At 52.5% G+C, this 14,561-nt stretch overlaps 5 protein-coding genes across 5 annotated transcripts; 1 reads left to right on the top strand and 4 right to left on the bottom strand.

The window, feature by feature from the left end:
- Positions 1-490: 490 nt before the first annotated feature.
- On the bottom strand, positions 491-4,388 carry CKM354_001222200 (AAA family ATPase peroxin 1; the record flags this gene model as incomplete). Its single annotated transcript, XM_044807739.1, has 3 exons — positions 491-3,798; positions 3,855-3,933; positions 3,990-4,388. The coding sequence occupies 3 exons, from the start codon at positions 4,386-4,388 to the stop codon at positions 491-493; spliced, it is 3,786 nt and encodes a 1,261-aa protein (XP_044663674.1).
- Positions 4,389-5,065: 677 nt separating this feature from the next.
- On the bottom strand, positions 5,066-6,517 carry CKM354_001222100 (uncharacterized protein; the record flags this gene model as incomplete). Its single annotated transcript, XM_044807738.1, has 1 exon — positions 5,066-6,517. One exon carries the CDS (start codon positions 6,515-6,517, stop codon positions 5,066-5,068), a length of 1,452 nt encoding a protein of 483 aa, XP_044663673.1.
- A 2,162-nt stretch (positions 6,518-8,679) lies between these two features.
- Positions 8,680-10,566, bottom strand: CKM354_001222000 (uncharacterized protein; the record flags this gene model as incomplete). Its single annotated transcript, XM_044807737.1, has 8 exons — positions 8,680-8,871; positions 8,919-8,999; positions 9,053-9,147; positions 9,196-9,358; positions 9,413-9,604; positions 9,651-9,974; positions 10,027-10,382; positions 10,440-10,566. 8 exons carry the CDS (start codon positions 10,564-10,566, stop codon positions 8,680-8,682), a joined length of 1,530 nt encoding a protein of 509 aa, XP_044663672.1.
- A 1,236-nt stretch (positions 10,567-11,802) lies between these two features.
- Positions 11,803-12,523, bottom strand: CKM354_001221900 (uncharacterized protein; the record flags this gene model as incomplete). Its single annotated transcript, XM_044807736.1, has 3 exons — positions 11,803-11,831; positions 11,956-12,256; positions 12,314-12,523. The coding sequence occupies 3 exons, from the start codon at positions 12,521-12,523 to the stop codon at positions 11,803-11,805; spliced, it is 540 nt and encodes a 179-aa protein (XP_044663671.1).
- Positions 12,524-13,223: 700 nt separating this feature from the next.
- CKM354_001221800 (uncharacterized protein) lies at positions 13,224-14,537 on the top strand (the record flags this gene model as incomplete). The annotated part of the gene is made up of 1 exon (XM_044807735.1): positions 13,224-14,537. One exon carries the CDS (start codon positions 13,224-13,226, stop codon positions 14,535-14,537), a length of 1,314 nt encoding a protein of 437 aa, XP_044663670.1.
- Between the last annotated feature and the right edge of the window lie 24 nt (positions 14,538-14,561).

Genomic DNA, 14,561 nt, shown 5'->3' with positions numbered 1-14,561 from the left:
GGGATACTACATCGAGCGAAATCTCTTCTCTGCTCCTTGCCAACTTTACGGCACGAGTTTTAAGAACTTGCAGAGTTCGGCATCGAGCAAGACGAACAGATCAATGCTCATTTTGCATTGTGCCGTTGAGTCAGCTATCGCCTCGTTGATGACCACTGCTGTCGTACCTGTTGCATGGCCGACGCATAGTATCCATGACCGCTTATATAGCTTGTCCATACACTGGGAGATCTGGCTTGGAGGCTATCACAGGGTCGAAGATCCAGCCTCAAATCATGCTAGGGCAAAGAATACTATCTTGCGCTCTCGTCAAACCACAACCTGGCACATATCTCGAGCTAATTCCGCGGAAGCTCGCTCACTCTGGCTGGGTCGCTAGTGAGTCAGTCGAAGTTGCGGTGCAAAAATTTCCAAATACCTTGCACAAAATGTCCCGGAAGTTGGACCTGCTCATAACTCTTCACAATAGAAGATTTTTCACAACATAATCCTACATCAGACTCGTCCGTCCCCCAATCTCAGTCCCACCCTGCCCATCTTGCATATCTCCATTCCTGCCCACAACAAACTCGCGATAAATTCTCTCCAAGCGCAATCTCTCCTGTCGACTAATACTCGATCTCGTCTCTTGTAGACTCTTCTCCAAGTGTTTCCACGTAATGATGGGCTCATCGCTCGCTTTGTCTCCATTCGTCTGATGACTAGAAGAAACGTTCTGGCTCAAAGCCGAACCTGGTCGTTGATTTGAAAGGGCGGAAGAGCTGCGATGATGGCTCAGCGCACTACTTGGTCTGGCAGGGGCAAAGGAGCGTGCGGCGCTTCGTTCCGCTTTGGCCTTCTTGCGAGCAAGTTGGAGAGCTTTGAGCTTTTCTGCGACATTGGCTCGTTCAGCTGCTTGTTGAGCGAGAGCGGCAGGAGAATTATCTTGTGAGACGTTCACTTGCCCGAGTTTGAAGTAGCTGAAGTCGTGGCTCTTGCCGCCAGATCTTCGATTACTCTTCTTCTCGGATTCAAGCGTGGCATTCTCGGTGGATGGACCCAAGACGTCGTGAATGGCTTCCAGATGAGCGTTGTACATCACGGCTTGCAGATCAGCACCAGAGTAGCCATCGGTGCGACGTGCTACTTCGTGCATGGATTCTGGCCCGGTGTTGTCTTCGCTCGTGAGATCCGGAAGAAGATGCAGCTTGTCGCTTGTCGCCCGCAGGATATCGAGGCGGTCTTCTTCGTTCGGCATATCGCAGATGAGCGACTTGTCCAGACGACCAGGACGGAGCAGAGCTGGATCGATCAAGTCTGGTCGAGATGTCGCAGCCAGAACGTAGACTCCAGACAAGCCTTCGGCACCGTCCATCATGGTGAGCAGCATGTTGACGACACGATCAGTGACGCCAGTGCTATCGTGACCACGTTTTGGGGCGATGGCATCGAACTCATCGAAGAACAGAACGCATGGCTTTGCAGCTTCGGCGCGTTCGAACAGATCTCGGACGCTCTTTTCCGAAGCACCGATGTACTTGTTGAGGATCTCAGGTCCTTTCACCGAGATGAAGTTGAGGCCGCATTCACCTGCCACTGCTGATGCAAGTAGAGTCTTTCCGCATCCCGGATATCCATAAAGCAGGAGACCAGATCGTAGACGAAGAGGACATTTCGCGAAGAGTGGTGCGTATGTAGTGGGGTACTGTAGTGTCTCGAGGAGTGTTTGTCGTGTCTCCTTCAGACCTCCAATGCTGGAAAAGGTGGTTGTCGAGGAGTGCAGAGTCACACCGCGCAATGACGCAGGTGTAAAGCCTTTCAACGCTGCAGTGAAGTCCACCTCGGTGAGCAACACCTCATCGGAGATGACATCTTCGTTGACTGCACGCATAAGCGCCTCGCTACGAGCACGCGAGACCAGAACAGCCAGATCACCAGGCATATATCCATCGGTCTGGCCAGCAACCTCAAGGAGATCCAGGTCCGGATTGTCTTCCTCAGGAGCTTCCTTTGTTCCATGAGCAGACGTCGGTCTCGACTGCTCGCCGTCAGAGTCTTCCATCCAAGCATTGAGTTGTCCACCATTTTTCACGACGGTCTCGGCGCCATCGCGGCTACCAGCTTTGTTCGCCTGCTTGACAAGCAGATCCAGGACCTTTCGTCGACCGTCTTTGCTTGGTGCCTTGAGTGCCACAATATCGCGCACGACATGCCCGCCAATCACAATGTTGTTCACGGCTTCTTTGCTCTGCGCCGTAGCCAGCATGACCACGCCTGAGTCTCTCGTGCACCACTCTCGGACAATTGAGCAGAGTAGCTCACTGACCTGTTTGGTGAAGACGTTGCTCTGCTGTTCAAGCTCAGTCTCTACAGCGCACATCTTGTCGAGGTCGTCCAAAATGACCAATGCTCTACCACCTATACGAGCGCCCCAAGAAGCAGATGCAAAGACACGGTTGAGGTGGTCCTTGGCAGTCTTCACTCGTGTGTCGTCATTGATCATGGTCCGGCAGGGAAAGTAGATGACGTTGAAGAGATACTCGTTGCGAAGCTGATGTGCCAGAAGCTGGACAAGTGACGTCTTACCTGATCCGAGACCACCAGTCAGCAGTACTGAAGAAGTGTGCAAGAGGCTCTTCCGAGTCTGTTCGATCACGCTATCGATACCAACTAGAGTCGGTATAGTCTGGGGTAACTTTTCTCCAGGTGGCCACTGCGGTCCTTTTTGGTTCGAGGTCTGTTGTTGTACTGAGAGATCGAGCTTTCGCTCTGCTCCAGGGAACCAATTTGTCTTTGGTTTGGAGGGATCTCCAGGAGGTGCGGGCTCAAAGTCCAGAATGCCACCTGGCCAGCTGTCTGAAGCCGGAAGGTACATGCCATCAGTCAGAGGGCCTTCGAGAATCTTGTTGGCTGACAATGCTTTGAACACTTGCTGCGCGGTGTTTTCCTTCTCAGACTTCGACTCGCCACCGAATTTGATGCCTGCAGCTTTCTTCTCAGCTGCTGTCTGTAGGAATGGTGTGAGTCTCAGCTTCTTGACGATCGCCTCTTTGCTTGCCTGCGCAGAAGGATCTTTGAGCGCCGAAGCAGTCCTTGGAAGTGGCGCTGGAGCAGGATCGATGCGCACGATTCCGCCGATGATGTCCTCAGAGTCTAGCACTGCACACAAAAGTGAAGAAAGGGCCACATGTCTGCTATCCGGTGCGTCGTCCCATGCCGACAGTTTCGCAACCACCTTCTGAGCAGGCTTCTGATCTGGAGTAGGTCCACTTTGCGGGTCAACCGGCTGCTGCAATCCGGCCGGTTTGATCACAGAGACCGCCACCCAAGTCACGCCTCTCAGTGTTTTGGAAAGCAAATGCTCTCGATCAAGCCAGATCCGCAGGCCTTCATCTTTCATGTCATCGCCTCCATCCTCGAACCACTCGTTCTGAAGTGCTCGTGTCACACCTCGTAGGAAGATGGGAGGGCGAGTCTTTTCGATCTCGCGTTCACTCTTATGACGCACTTGGCTTCCTGAGCTTCGCCCGCCTGCACTGCGTCTTCCGGCGCTGGTAGTGCTTCGATTGTCTTTGGACGAGCTCTGCTTTTGTGACTGCCGTGTCTTCGGTGCAACGATAACTTCGGCGTCTGGAGAAATTTTGACAAACGGTTGAGTGCTCGCCGGCGGAGGGGTGAGAGATGTGACTGTTATATTTGCGGTGGAAGTCGGCGTGAGGTGGAGTGTGAGAGGATGCGTGTGACCGGCTGCTGGATTGGGAAGGGCTCGGACTTGGGAGAGAAAGTTCATCTCCAGGAACGATGAGTGAAGCTCAATGACTGTACCATGTCGTAAGCACAACTAGATCTCGATTTCAAGAATACGTGATACTGACTCTCCCAATCAGTCGCCGTCAAGGGCTCAATGTTGACTGTATGAGCTTGCGGCGGGTCTATGTGCAACAAGACATTGGCCTGCCATTCTCATCAGTCGGTATATTCACCGTGTTCATACTGTATTCGCTGCCCACCTTCATGCCTCCACTGAGACCTAGCCGCCTGGCGAAAGTGGCATCGATCTCCACTGTAGCCACATCCTTCTCTTGGGGACCTCTAACACCTTCTCTTCCGATCACTGAAGAGGGTCTCGACTGCGACTGCATGCCCGTCCATCCCACAAACACCGACTGTGTCGTCGTAGGCTTCGTCTTGCCATCCGCTCCAACCGGCTGCGCCTGGCGATACTGCAACTCGACCACCACATTCTGGGCCACCGTGTTCGCGTTCAGCAGCAGCGAGACCAACGACGGTGGCAGATTGACCAGACAGCTCTTCAAGCTCGGCAACACCGCCAGCTCGACCGTCGTGCCCGAACTTCCTCCTCCTCCACCGCTGCCGCTGCTGGCGGGTCTTCTCCCGGCGACCGACATGTTGTGCACGATCTCGTCTATGGGGCGGGCGGTGCTAGGCAGCAGGGGCCATTGGCGAGGTGGTGAGCGGACGCGTCGAGGACGATCATCACTCATGCAACAAAGAAGTGCAGCACAGACGAGAGCACATCCGCTGCATATGCAGGTCCCGCCGGGGAGACTTGCGCTGCACTGCACGATGAAGCTTAAGCTCCACTCGGGAAATTTAGCCTCGGCTCAAATCTGACGCCGCCCACGGTCAATATTTGATGACTTCCACGTCAAAATCGTGGACTGATCACAGACATTACGACCGCACCGAAGCCTGGCCTGTACCTCCTACTTCGACTTCACCTTCTCAATCCACGGCCTGACTGGGACTTGAAGTACACTTCACTTGTACTGTTATGCTCTGGCTTGGCCTCCTCCATTTGGATGCCAAGAGTAAGAACGAACGGCTTTGGCCTTTTATGCTGAGCTCATGGCCAGCCATTGGATGCCATGGCATTCTATCAAAGGAGTGGCGACCCAAAGGAGCTGGCGGCGGCAGACTGCCACACGGCCATGCGCTAGATCAACGACAATACGAGCATAAAGCTTCGGCACTGACTGACAGTTAAAGGAACGATCGCATACTCCACCCCAACCCTAGTCGGAACCCACTGGTTGTACTCATAAATGCTGCCCACGACTCCCGTTCACCACAAGCCCAACCAACTCCCGCCAGTCGACTGGTCCTCCACTTTCTCACCCTTCTTCCACGTCGCCTTCGCAGTATCCCACTTGGCCACATTCTCCAACTTCGGCGGATTATACCTCCATCCCGCATCCATCCAATTGGGCAACCCAACTACTGTCCTCGAATGGCTGAAAGCATCGAACCCTGCTTTGCCGTGGTAGGCACCAGTTCCGCTCTCACCGACTCCGCCGAAAGGGGCTCCAGGAACTCCAGCGTGGACAGCCACGTCGTTGATCGTGACACCACCACTCGTGGTCCGATCAAGAACAAAGTCAATCTCCTGCTGCGTCGTAGAGAAGATGTACAATCCCAAAGGATGCGGCATTGTACCGATCGTCGCTACGGCTTCTTCAGTCGTGGCTTTCAGAACAGGAACAAACGGCGCGAAGAGTTCTTCCGACATCAAAGAATCTTCAGTCGTGACATCTGTGATGATAGCCGGATGAGCGAATTTTGTCGAAGCAACATGTTCTCCTCCATAGGCAATTTTGCCATTGGTCTTGCTTAGGAGGTCTGTAACACGAGTATAGTGGTTATCAGAAATGATATGTGCAAGCCAGGAATCATCTTTGAGCATCTCTTTGAACCAAGATTGCAGACGAGAGACAAATTCGTCGTGAATTGAAGGGTCAACGAAGACGTGGTTGACATTGAGACAAATTTGGCCTGCGTTGGTGAGTTTGAAGTTCGCGATACGTTTTGCTGCGAGGTCGATGTTTGCGCTCTTGGTTACGATGGCGGGTGCTTGTCCGCCGAGTTCGAGGACTGTGGGTGTCAAGTGCTTTGCTGCTGCGGAAGCGATGATTCGACCGACTTTGGCGCCGCCGGTGTAGAAGATGTGGTTCCATTTATGTTCGAGCATGAAACCTGTTTCCTTTGCTCCGCCTGTTGCGACGCGGATGGCGGAGGGGTCCATGTATTTGGGCACGAGTTCGGCGAGGAGTGCAGAAACTGCTCCTGCTAATTCAGAAGGCTTCATCATGATGCAGTTTCCTGCTGCGATAGCTGGAACTACAGGGCCGAGGAGTGTGACAAGAGGGAAATTCCAGGCGCCGATTATGAGGCAGACTCCAAGAGGTTCTTTTCTCAAATAGGCTCCGCCGAATCTTCCCATTAGGATACCGGCTCCTTCGACGGGTTGGCCTTTGGCCCAGGTGTCGATGTTGTCGAGAGCTTCTTTGATGTCTTTTTTGACACCGCCGACATCGTACATGCGACATTCAGCTTCAGTGCGGTTGAGATCTGTCGCGAAGGCTTTGACGATGGCATCGGTGTTCTCTTCGATCAGCCACCAGAGCTGCTTCAGCTGCCATTTTCGCCACCGGATGTCTTTGGTCTTGTGGGTGGCATAAGTGGCGTTGAGAGTGTCGTAGGCGGACTTGAAGTCTTGCTGGGAAGTGTATGTGGCCATTTTGTTGTTCTTCTAGCAATGCAGTGGAAAGCTGAAGTGATGAACGAGATCTCAAGCTAACAGGTCGTCCGTCAGGATGTAGAAGGATGCGCTAGATAGCTCGGCCCCCACCGTTCGCCAAAGCTGGAGGTGCTACGAACTATACGAAGTGGGTAATGATATGCTGTGATTGTTGCATAAAATGCATGTTTTCTTGGCGGCAGCATGCACAAGTGGAGCAAATAAATCCTCGGGAGCGCCTATGTCTGGATTAGGAGCTTGGAAGACAATGATGCGTGCCTTGTCCCTGTCAGTCTTCGCGAGTCATACACGCTCGACATCAACAGAAGTCACAGGTATTGCAGGATTCAATCAGTTGATCGAATGCTGCATGCACGCGAGGTTTTCAAATAGCCTGCCACGAGGCGACAATCCAAGAATTCTGTTGGACAGGAAGATTTTGTTGCATTTTTCTCGTCGAGTGGGTACGGCGAGAAGAACGCAAGTCCAGTGAGGAAAATGAAGCATTAAAACGTCGTGGGGCAACAACCTATGTCTGCTGCGGACGAGCCTTTCGATATCGACAGTCGCGAATACGCTGTTCCTTTCCGAAGCGATACCCGTGTCGAGCATCGATGCGATGTATCTCATAAGCGAACATTTTGCTTGTGCGATCTACTTTCGATGCTGTACCTCCTCGCTTCGTGCAGAGGTCACTCCGATGGCTTGAGAAGTGAGGTCACCTCGATCATGGTCTTGCTCATGGTGTCCGCTTGTTTTGCAACAACAGTAAGGTCTCCTTGCCATTTGAAAAACACACTCGGATCCCGATTTTTTCGTGCTGGTGGCATCTCCGTCCTCATGAAGTTGTATGCCCTTGTATCGAAAGACGATTGCAGGCTCCTGCTTACCACTTGCTTAGCCTCGAAGTCCTCCTTGGAGTGACAGTGAAGATGGCTTACACTGAAGGCACTGTATTATTCATTTGGGATCATTTGGTGGACAGGCTCGAACACATTTGCCTTGCTCATCCAGCGATGTACAGCACACGCCCGTGGAGAACCAGATCCCTTGCCAACAAGTGTGGCATGTGCTCTCGGTGCACTCTTGCGGGCATCCTGCGAAATATCTTGTTTCCAACTCGGCGTACACAATTGATAGAAGAAGGGCAAAAGCGAGGGTGAAATTCATGGTTGCAAGTGCAGTAGGGTTTGGCAAAGCAATTCGATGAACGAAGGTGATGATAGGAAGTTCGTACGCAGCATCAGTAGCATGTCCGTAGAGCATTTTGTAGACTGAGTCCTTCGAGGGCTTGCGTAAGAACTTGCCGCGATGCCATGCTAGCGGATCAGCTAGGTCTCTGGCGAGGAGCTCCGAGATGATGGCAGATGATTGAACACAGTCGACTCGTCGATAAGTAAGCACTATTGGGTTTCGGCCTATGGTTGAGTAAAGGGGGCGTGTGTATGGCCTGCGCGCTCACGCATCGGCCGCATTTCGCTGTTTCTTGCGGTGATCGCTCTCGAGGCTTGTCTGTAGCTGTGCCATTGTGTACTGAACGCAACACTTTCTTTGTTATCAGGGAACCACGGAGGAAGAGGCGGCGTGTCTGTCGTTGGTAGTCGAGGCTGTGTGTTTGTCTCGAGACCGACGTATTGCTGGTATCTGAATGTCTCCACAACTGTGTACCAATCTGGGACTCTCATAGCTCTAGCAGCGTGGTGATGCGACTCCTTTCGCTTTGATGGCATCAATGTCATCATGAGGCCATGGTTCAACAGGCATTTGCGTCAATCACAATGAATGGGAATTCGACTCTTGGGCGACTGAAACTGCCAGTATGGTTTCAACGGCGGACCTGAGAAGGAAATCGACGGCCTGCTCGTATCCCTGGGGTCGTAGTCGTACGAGCGGAGGCACCAAGTGCCTCGAGAACAATGGCGTAAGGCCGCGTTGGCGCCATGCCTGCACAAGGAACGGCCATTATTGGTCCGCTAGTGCACCAGACCAAGGAATGTCCCAGGTATGCCCTACGAATGCCCTAGGGATGGGAGGACATGGTGGAGCCAAAAGGGTGGTATTGGTGGATTTGTATTTCGGGCCCGGGTCTCAGCTTAGGGCAGTGAGGCACTGACACGAAAAAGCTTTGTAGCTCATTCCTGTTTGAGTGCAAGCTTCCGCTTTCATTGGACTTCGTTTTGTCCGCGAGTCATCATATACTTCTTGCGTCCCGATGCGATCCAATATAGACCACATGCGAGTACACAGATTCCGAAGATAGCAGGAGCCCAATTCATATTTTCAATGTTTCCCACCACCGGTACATATTGAGGGAATAGGAACAACAGGAACGTTGTGCAGGCCCAGGCCGCGGACTAAGACATATCAGCAGTGATTCAAGACTCTAATATGGCGGCCTTACGATGTAATTGACCAGTAGCCCATATTTGCCTAAATCGAATGAGGGACGAGGAGGTAGTATCTTTCGCCCACGACACAGGACCTGGCAAGACAATCAGCCATGTGAGCAACTCTTGCTCGACGATCGACACTTACACAAATGACGGGCACAGCATATGCTATCTGCAAAGTGAGACTGCCACCGGAGATGAGTGCCCAGAATGCAAGATCGCTGAAGAGTATGAGACAGCCTAAGCTCGTCAGTTATGATGTAAGCATAATCGAGAAAAGTAACTTGCCTGCCACAACATTCAAGAAGAGCACTGCAAACATCGCCCGCAGAGGTGTACCAAACTTCTTCGAGACATGCGAGAAATATCTAGGGAATGGGAAGCCGCTGTCTTTGGCCATTCGCCACGCCAGTCTAGAGCCAGCGGTGTTGGCATGGACAATGATGAGATACTGCGTGGCATTTGTTAGCAACTGCATAATGTCAGTGATACTATGCTCACTCACATTGAGACCCATGTTGACAATTGAGCAAAACGTTCCACCTCCAATCACAGATCCAGTAGTATTGACGAACCAGGTAAAGTATGGCAAGGTTGTCTGCATCTCGTTCTGCCAGTTGCCCGTAGTGAAACCCATAACAATGGCACTCGTAAAGGATATGACAGCGCTGATGATCATCGACCAAATCATGACTCTCTGTACCATAATCAGCGCGACTCACGACAGGATATATTCCACTTACCGGTCCGTCTTTGGCAGGGTTTTTCATCTCCTCCACCAGATGCATTGTGCTATCCGTGCCATAGAGGCCGTACATCGGCACATACATCGCCATGAAGAAGACCCATTCAGACGATGACCACCCGCTCTCATTGATGAAATTGGTGAAGACAAATTCGGTGCTGTTGCGAGGGGCCATGGCGAGAAAGACTGCCATCCATACGACGAATCCGGTCATGTTGAAAACACCGCCCCATAGCGATAGGTGAGGAAGGATGCTTGGAGTGAGATTGGTCACGACTGGACCTAACAAGAACACGATATAGATAAGAAAAGTCATCCAGGGCTGCAGAGTAGTCAGCATCGAGCATTGATGGCGATAATGCCCCAAGACATACCTTCCAAGCGACATCCGGATACTGATATTCGATGAAAGCTGACATGATTTCCGCGCTGTTGACTGCAGAGCTCGAAGAAGTGCTGACCTCAGAGATGAGAATGCACCATCCGACAACGTACGAGAGGAATTTCATGTATCGTGCAGGAGCCACTCTCTGGGTATAAAACTGTTGACCTCCAGCATGCGGCCAGATTCCAGCATACTCGGCGTGAGAAGCCATGAGAAGTGTCTGACCGATGCCGACAATGATGGTTGTATAGATCATCGACATCGGGCCACCGAGCGTGAAGACGTAGTCGTATAAGACGATATTGCAGGACCACGTTGTGAGAATAGTCGTCTGGAGGGCGAGTACTGAATGCAAAAATTGTCAGCGATGATTGTCCCCACGCAGCGTTGAGATACACCCACATGTCCAAAAGGTGTGTGTCCGCCTGAGTTCCGGCTGATGTCCCAGAGCCTTCAGTTGCTCATCGGCAGACAATATGCTGCCTCCATATTCATCACCGACAGCGAAGGTGGACTGCTGTGTTGCCATTGCCCCTGGCGGAGCAGGGTGCTTGAAGGGTTCGCCACTCATCTTGCGCCGCAACGTTTCTTCGATTGGACCTATCGCAGTCAATGGAAATGGTACTCTGCGACAAAATATTCATCCTGATCACAGGACGTGATGCATCGCCCTCCCTCTTGTATCTTCAATCACTCATCCTTTTTCAATCGAACGTCACAATGGCCGGCCAGGGACTTGCCATAGGGCCGCCGGCGAGACCACCGGTCGGCAAGAGAAGAAAGACAGAGTTGTCGCTTAACCACGTGGCAGCCCACGCGCAGCCGAATAGGAATGCGCGGTAGACGCAGATTAAGCATGAAGCTTGATCTTGAATAGTCTCAGCTGAGCCCCTTTGAGTAAAGTGCTTCTGTGGGTTGTCTTGGAACGATACCATCATGCTTGATAGGTGGCGTTAAAGGAAGGTCCCGTTGGCGTGCCAAAGTATGTCTCGATTCCAGCTGATATGTCTTGCGAACGCAAATATTCCACAACCGTCGGCGGAACTGCTGGCATATTGCGCACCCGTATCCAGAGCCTCATCCTGTTGACATCGAGCAGCACGCTTTCCACATCCGTGCCCGGTTTGATGGTGGCAGTGGAATTCTTTTGCGCAGCGGTAGTGGCTTCAAGCCACCCGCTACTAGCCCGACCAGCTGATGTGTACCACGGCGAAGTTATTGGTACCTCGGCCAGACCGAGAGTTTGCGCAGCAGAGAGAACACACTAGTAGAGCTGTGCAGTTGGATGGAATGTCACGTAGTAATAATAGAAGGTGCATGGCCATCATGATGTACATAGATGGATGAGATCGGTACATTGATACGATGCGTTGAACAGTGGAAGTCGGAAGGGTGGTGAACCCGCGATGAAAACTGGTCGAAACTGAAGGGAACGTTGGAAAAAAGCTGCAACAAACGTACCTGCACATTCTTGTGAACACATTTCAATATGCAAATTTGGGGCTTTCGTCTTTCGTCCCCTGCGTCTGCTTCTCGTCCCTACGCTGCCGGAGGTACGCGAGCTCCCAGTGATTGCGCTCCGAGCTTCTTAGTCGGGCGCTGGGACGAGAGAAGTAAAGAGAAAGAAGCATACGTGCGATCCGGATGGGGCGACCTGGTCTCCCGGTTTGGGAAAGAATACAGTAGCTCAGCACGGACAATGGCAAGCTCTTCATCTCGTAATATTGAGCTGGTACCTGTCGACCGTGGCACTCGCCAATCGCGATCATAAGACTCGATATGCATCGTATATCACTGCATCCAATCAGCTCAACATTCACAGGTTCGACACGCGTGGTGGCAACATTAGCCCGCAATTGAGGACGCGTCAGGCTGCTGAAGACATTCTTCAGGAGAGAGAAGAGAAATTGGAACTCACCCTCCGCCCCCCTTCTCGCACCACTCCCAACCCACATACCCGTGTTCACCTTCTCCGCGTACCTCTGATCACCTGTCTCCAGCTTTACACTCAATCGGAAACTGTATTCACTGGCCTTGACTGTGTCCGCTTCTTCTGGATTGAACAATTTCTCCATGACTTCCTTAGGACCTGTCCGCCATCCGGTAGTCTGCACAGTGATATAGGCGGGTTCGGGGTCAGAAGTCTTCAGAAGATAGTTGGTCGTGACATATGTGGATAAGCTGTCGGGCAGGACAAGTTGGGAGTCCTGGCCGCCGGGCTGCAGAAACTGTCAATCTAGCTGTAAGGCATGAACGTGTGGAGGGTATGACATTACTTCAACTGTTCCTGATCCCCATGATGCAGTCCATGTCCCTCCAGAGAACGAAATCCAGTTCCGTTTTCCCCATGGGCCTTCTCCTACCGGGATCAGAGGGTTGAGCTTCGCAGACATGCGGAAGTCAAGCGCAAGCTTGGGGACTGGAAGTGTGAGTTTGCTGGCAGACGAGTCGGGTGGAAAGGATTGTCGAAGGCGTTGTTGGTCCATGGTCGCTAAAGGTCCCTCGGAAGTTCTCGCCTATATTTGCTGTGATATTGTAGGTGAAGTCAGCTTCTACTGCAATCCTACATGGGTCTGGCGGACGAGCTCCAGGCATTGGAGCTCTGCTGCTCGACGTCATTCTGCTTGCTAGCACTGGCGTCGTGAATGCTAGTCAGGGCCATGCATACTGCCACTGCCAGATGTCAAGCGTCTGCCGGTAGACTAGATTAAGTAAAGACAACCGTGGTCATCGAAAGTAACACCCTTCCAGGCGTTCTGAGATTTGAGATGAGGGGACATCTGAGACCGTGGGCAACACAGTCTCCTCACCCCGCAGTGGGAGTGAGTGTGCGCCATGCCAACTGCATAAGGTCCGGACTTGTCTACAAGAGTCAGGATATCTCCAGGACAGCTTCATTGTTCGAGCACCTGTATCGCCGTTCGTTAGTCCGAGCACGGAGATGGCGATGAAGAAGGTGGGCGACCTGGACGGCAAATGCTTCGGCAACGCCGGCAAGAGCCCTGATTCCTCCAAACATCCCCCAGCTCTCACCTCCCACACTTCTGGAGATGCAAACCGGCATTATGTCGCAACTTGAGACCGAGAGACCGAAGCTAGTCTCTTGCGACGCGTCGTATATAGCTGCAGCATAGCTGACACTTCGTAAGTCTCGTAAAGCTCCTCACTCATCCAGATCCATCAGCCATGACGAACGCCCAACGAACCACCACCTCCCCTCTCGACATCACAGTCGTCGGAGCTGGCATCAGCGGCCTCTGTACTGCCATATCATGCGCTTTGGCAGGTCATCGAGTCCTTGTCCTCGAAGGCGCAAGGGAGCTCGCCGAGATTGGCGCCGGGTTTCAGATCACACCAAATGGTTCGAGAGTCTTCAAGCAGTTCGGTATCCTTGATAAGCTTGAGCCGCAGGCTGCAGAACCAAGATCGTTAGTCGTAAAGAGATGGCAAGACGGTAAGATTCTATCGAACACGGAAAACTTCGGCCATGAGATGAGAAGGAAGTATGGTGCACCATTCTGGGACCTGCATCGGGTGGACGTGCAGAGGACACTTGCCGAGCGTGCGAAAGAGTTGGGCGTGCAGATCAGGCTCGGGGCGAGAGTGGAGGACGTGGACTTCGAGAATGCTAAAATCGTGCTGAAGAGCGGAGAGGTGCTGCAAGCAGACTTGCTTGTAGGAGCAGACGGACTGTGGTCGATATGCAGGCAAAAGTTCCTGGCCATGCAGGGGAAGAAGGAAGACGCACCACTGCCTACTGGCGACCTTGCGTATAGGATCGTACTGAACCTTGAAGATGTGGAGGATCCCCAGATTCGTGATATCATCTCGAATCCATCGGCTCAATTCTGGATTGGACCGGAAGCTCATGTCGTTGCGTACTCAATACGCAATGGCACAATGTTCAACATCGTTTTGCTTGTTCCCGATAATCTGCCGTCCGACGTTGCAAGGCAAGAGGGCTCCACGGATGAGATGCGGGCCATTTTCAAGGACTGGGACCCCATCCTCAATCGTTTCCTGGACCATGTGACATCCATCGACAAATGGAAGTTGATGCATCGTCCAGAACTTGACAGCTGGATAAGTCCGAAATCCAATTTTGTATTCGTCGGCGATGCCTGCCACCCAATGTTGCCCTACCTTGCACAGGGTGCCAACTCCAGCGTCGAAGACGGCGCAGTGCTCGGGAGCATCCTGGGCGCGCTAGAGTCCAAGGACCAGTTGCCTGCCGCTCTCAAGCTGTACGAGCAATTGCGGAAGAAGAGAGGCGAGACCATTGTGCGTGAGACATTCGCTCAAAGGAATGACTTCCACATGCCAGACGGACCGGAACAACAGAAGCGGGACGAGCTGATGCTGTCTCAGTTGGGCAAGGAAATTGAGGTCAAGTTCCCAAGTCGATGGCAGTGTCCGGAAGTGCAGCCTTGGTTGTATGGATACAATGCCTTGGAGGAGACCAATGCCGCTTTGAAAGGCCACGCGCTGCATGTGTCGTGATGAGCTCGCAGTACCCAACCCATT

This window comes from Cercospora kikuchii (assembly GCF_019650295.1).
Source record: "Cercospora kikuchii DNA, contig_00009, whole genome shotgun sequence".
In the NCBI taxonomy this organism is placed as follows: domain Eukaryota; kingdom Fungi; phylum Ascomycota; class Dothideomycetes; order Mycosphaerellales; family Mycosphaerellaceae; genus Cercospora; species Cercospora kikuchii.
The sequence above is the reverse complement of the archived record's forward strand: the minus strand, read 5'-3'. Positions and strand labels throughout refer to the sequence as shown.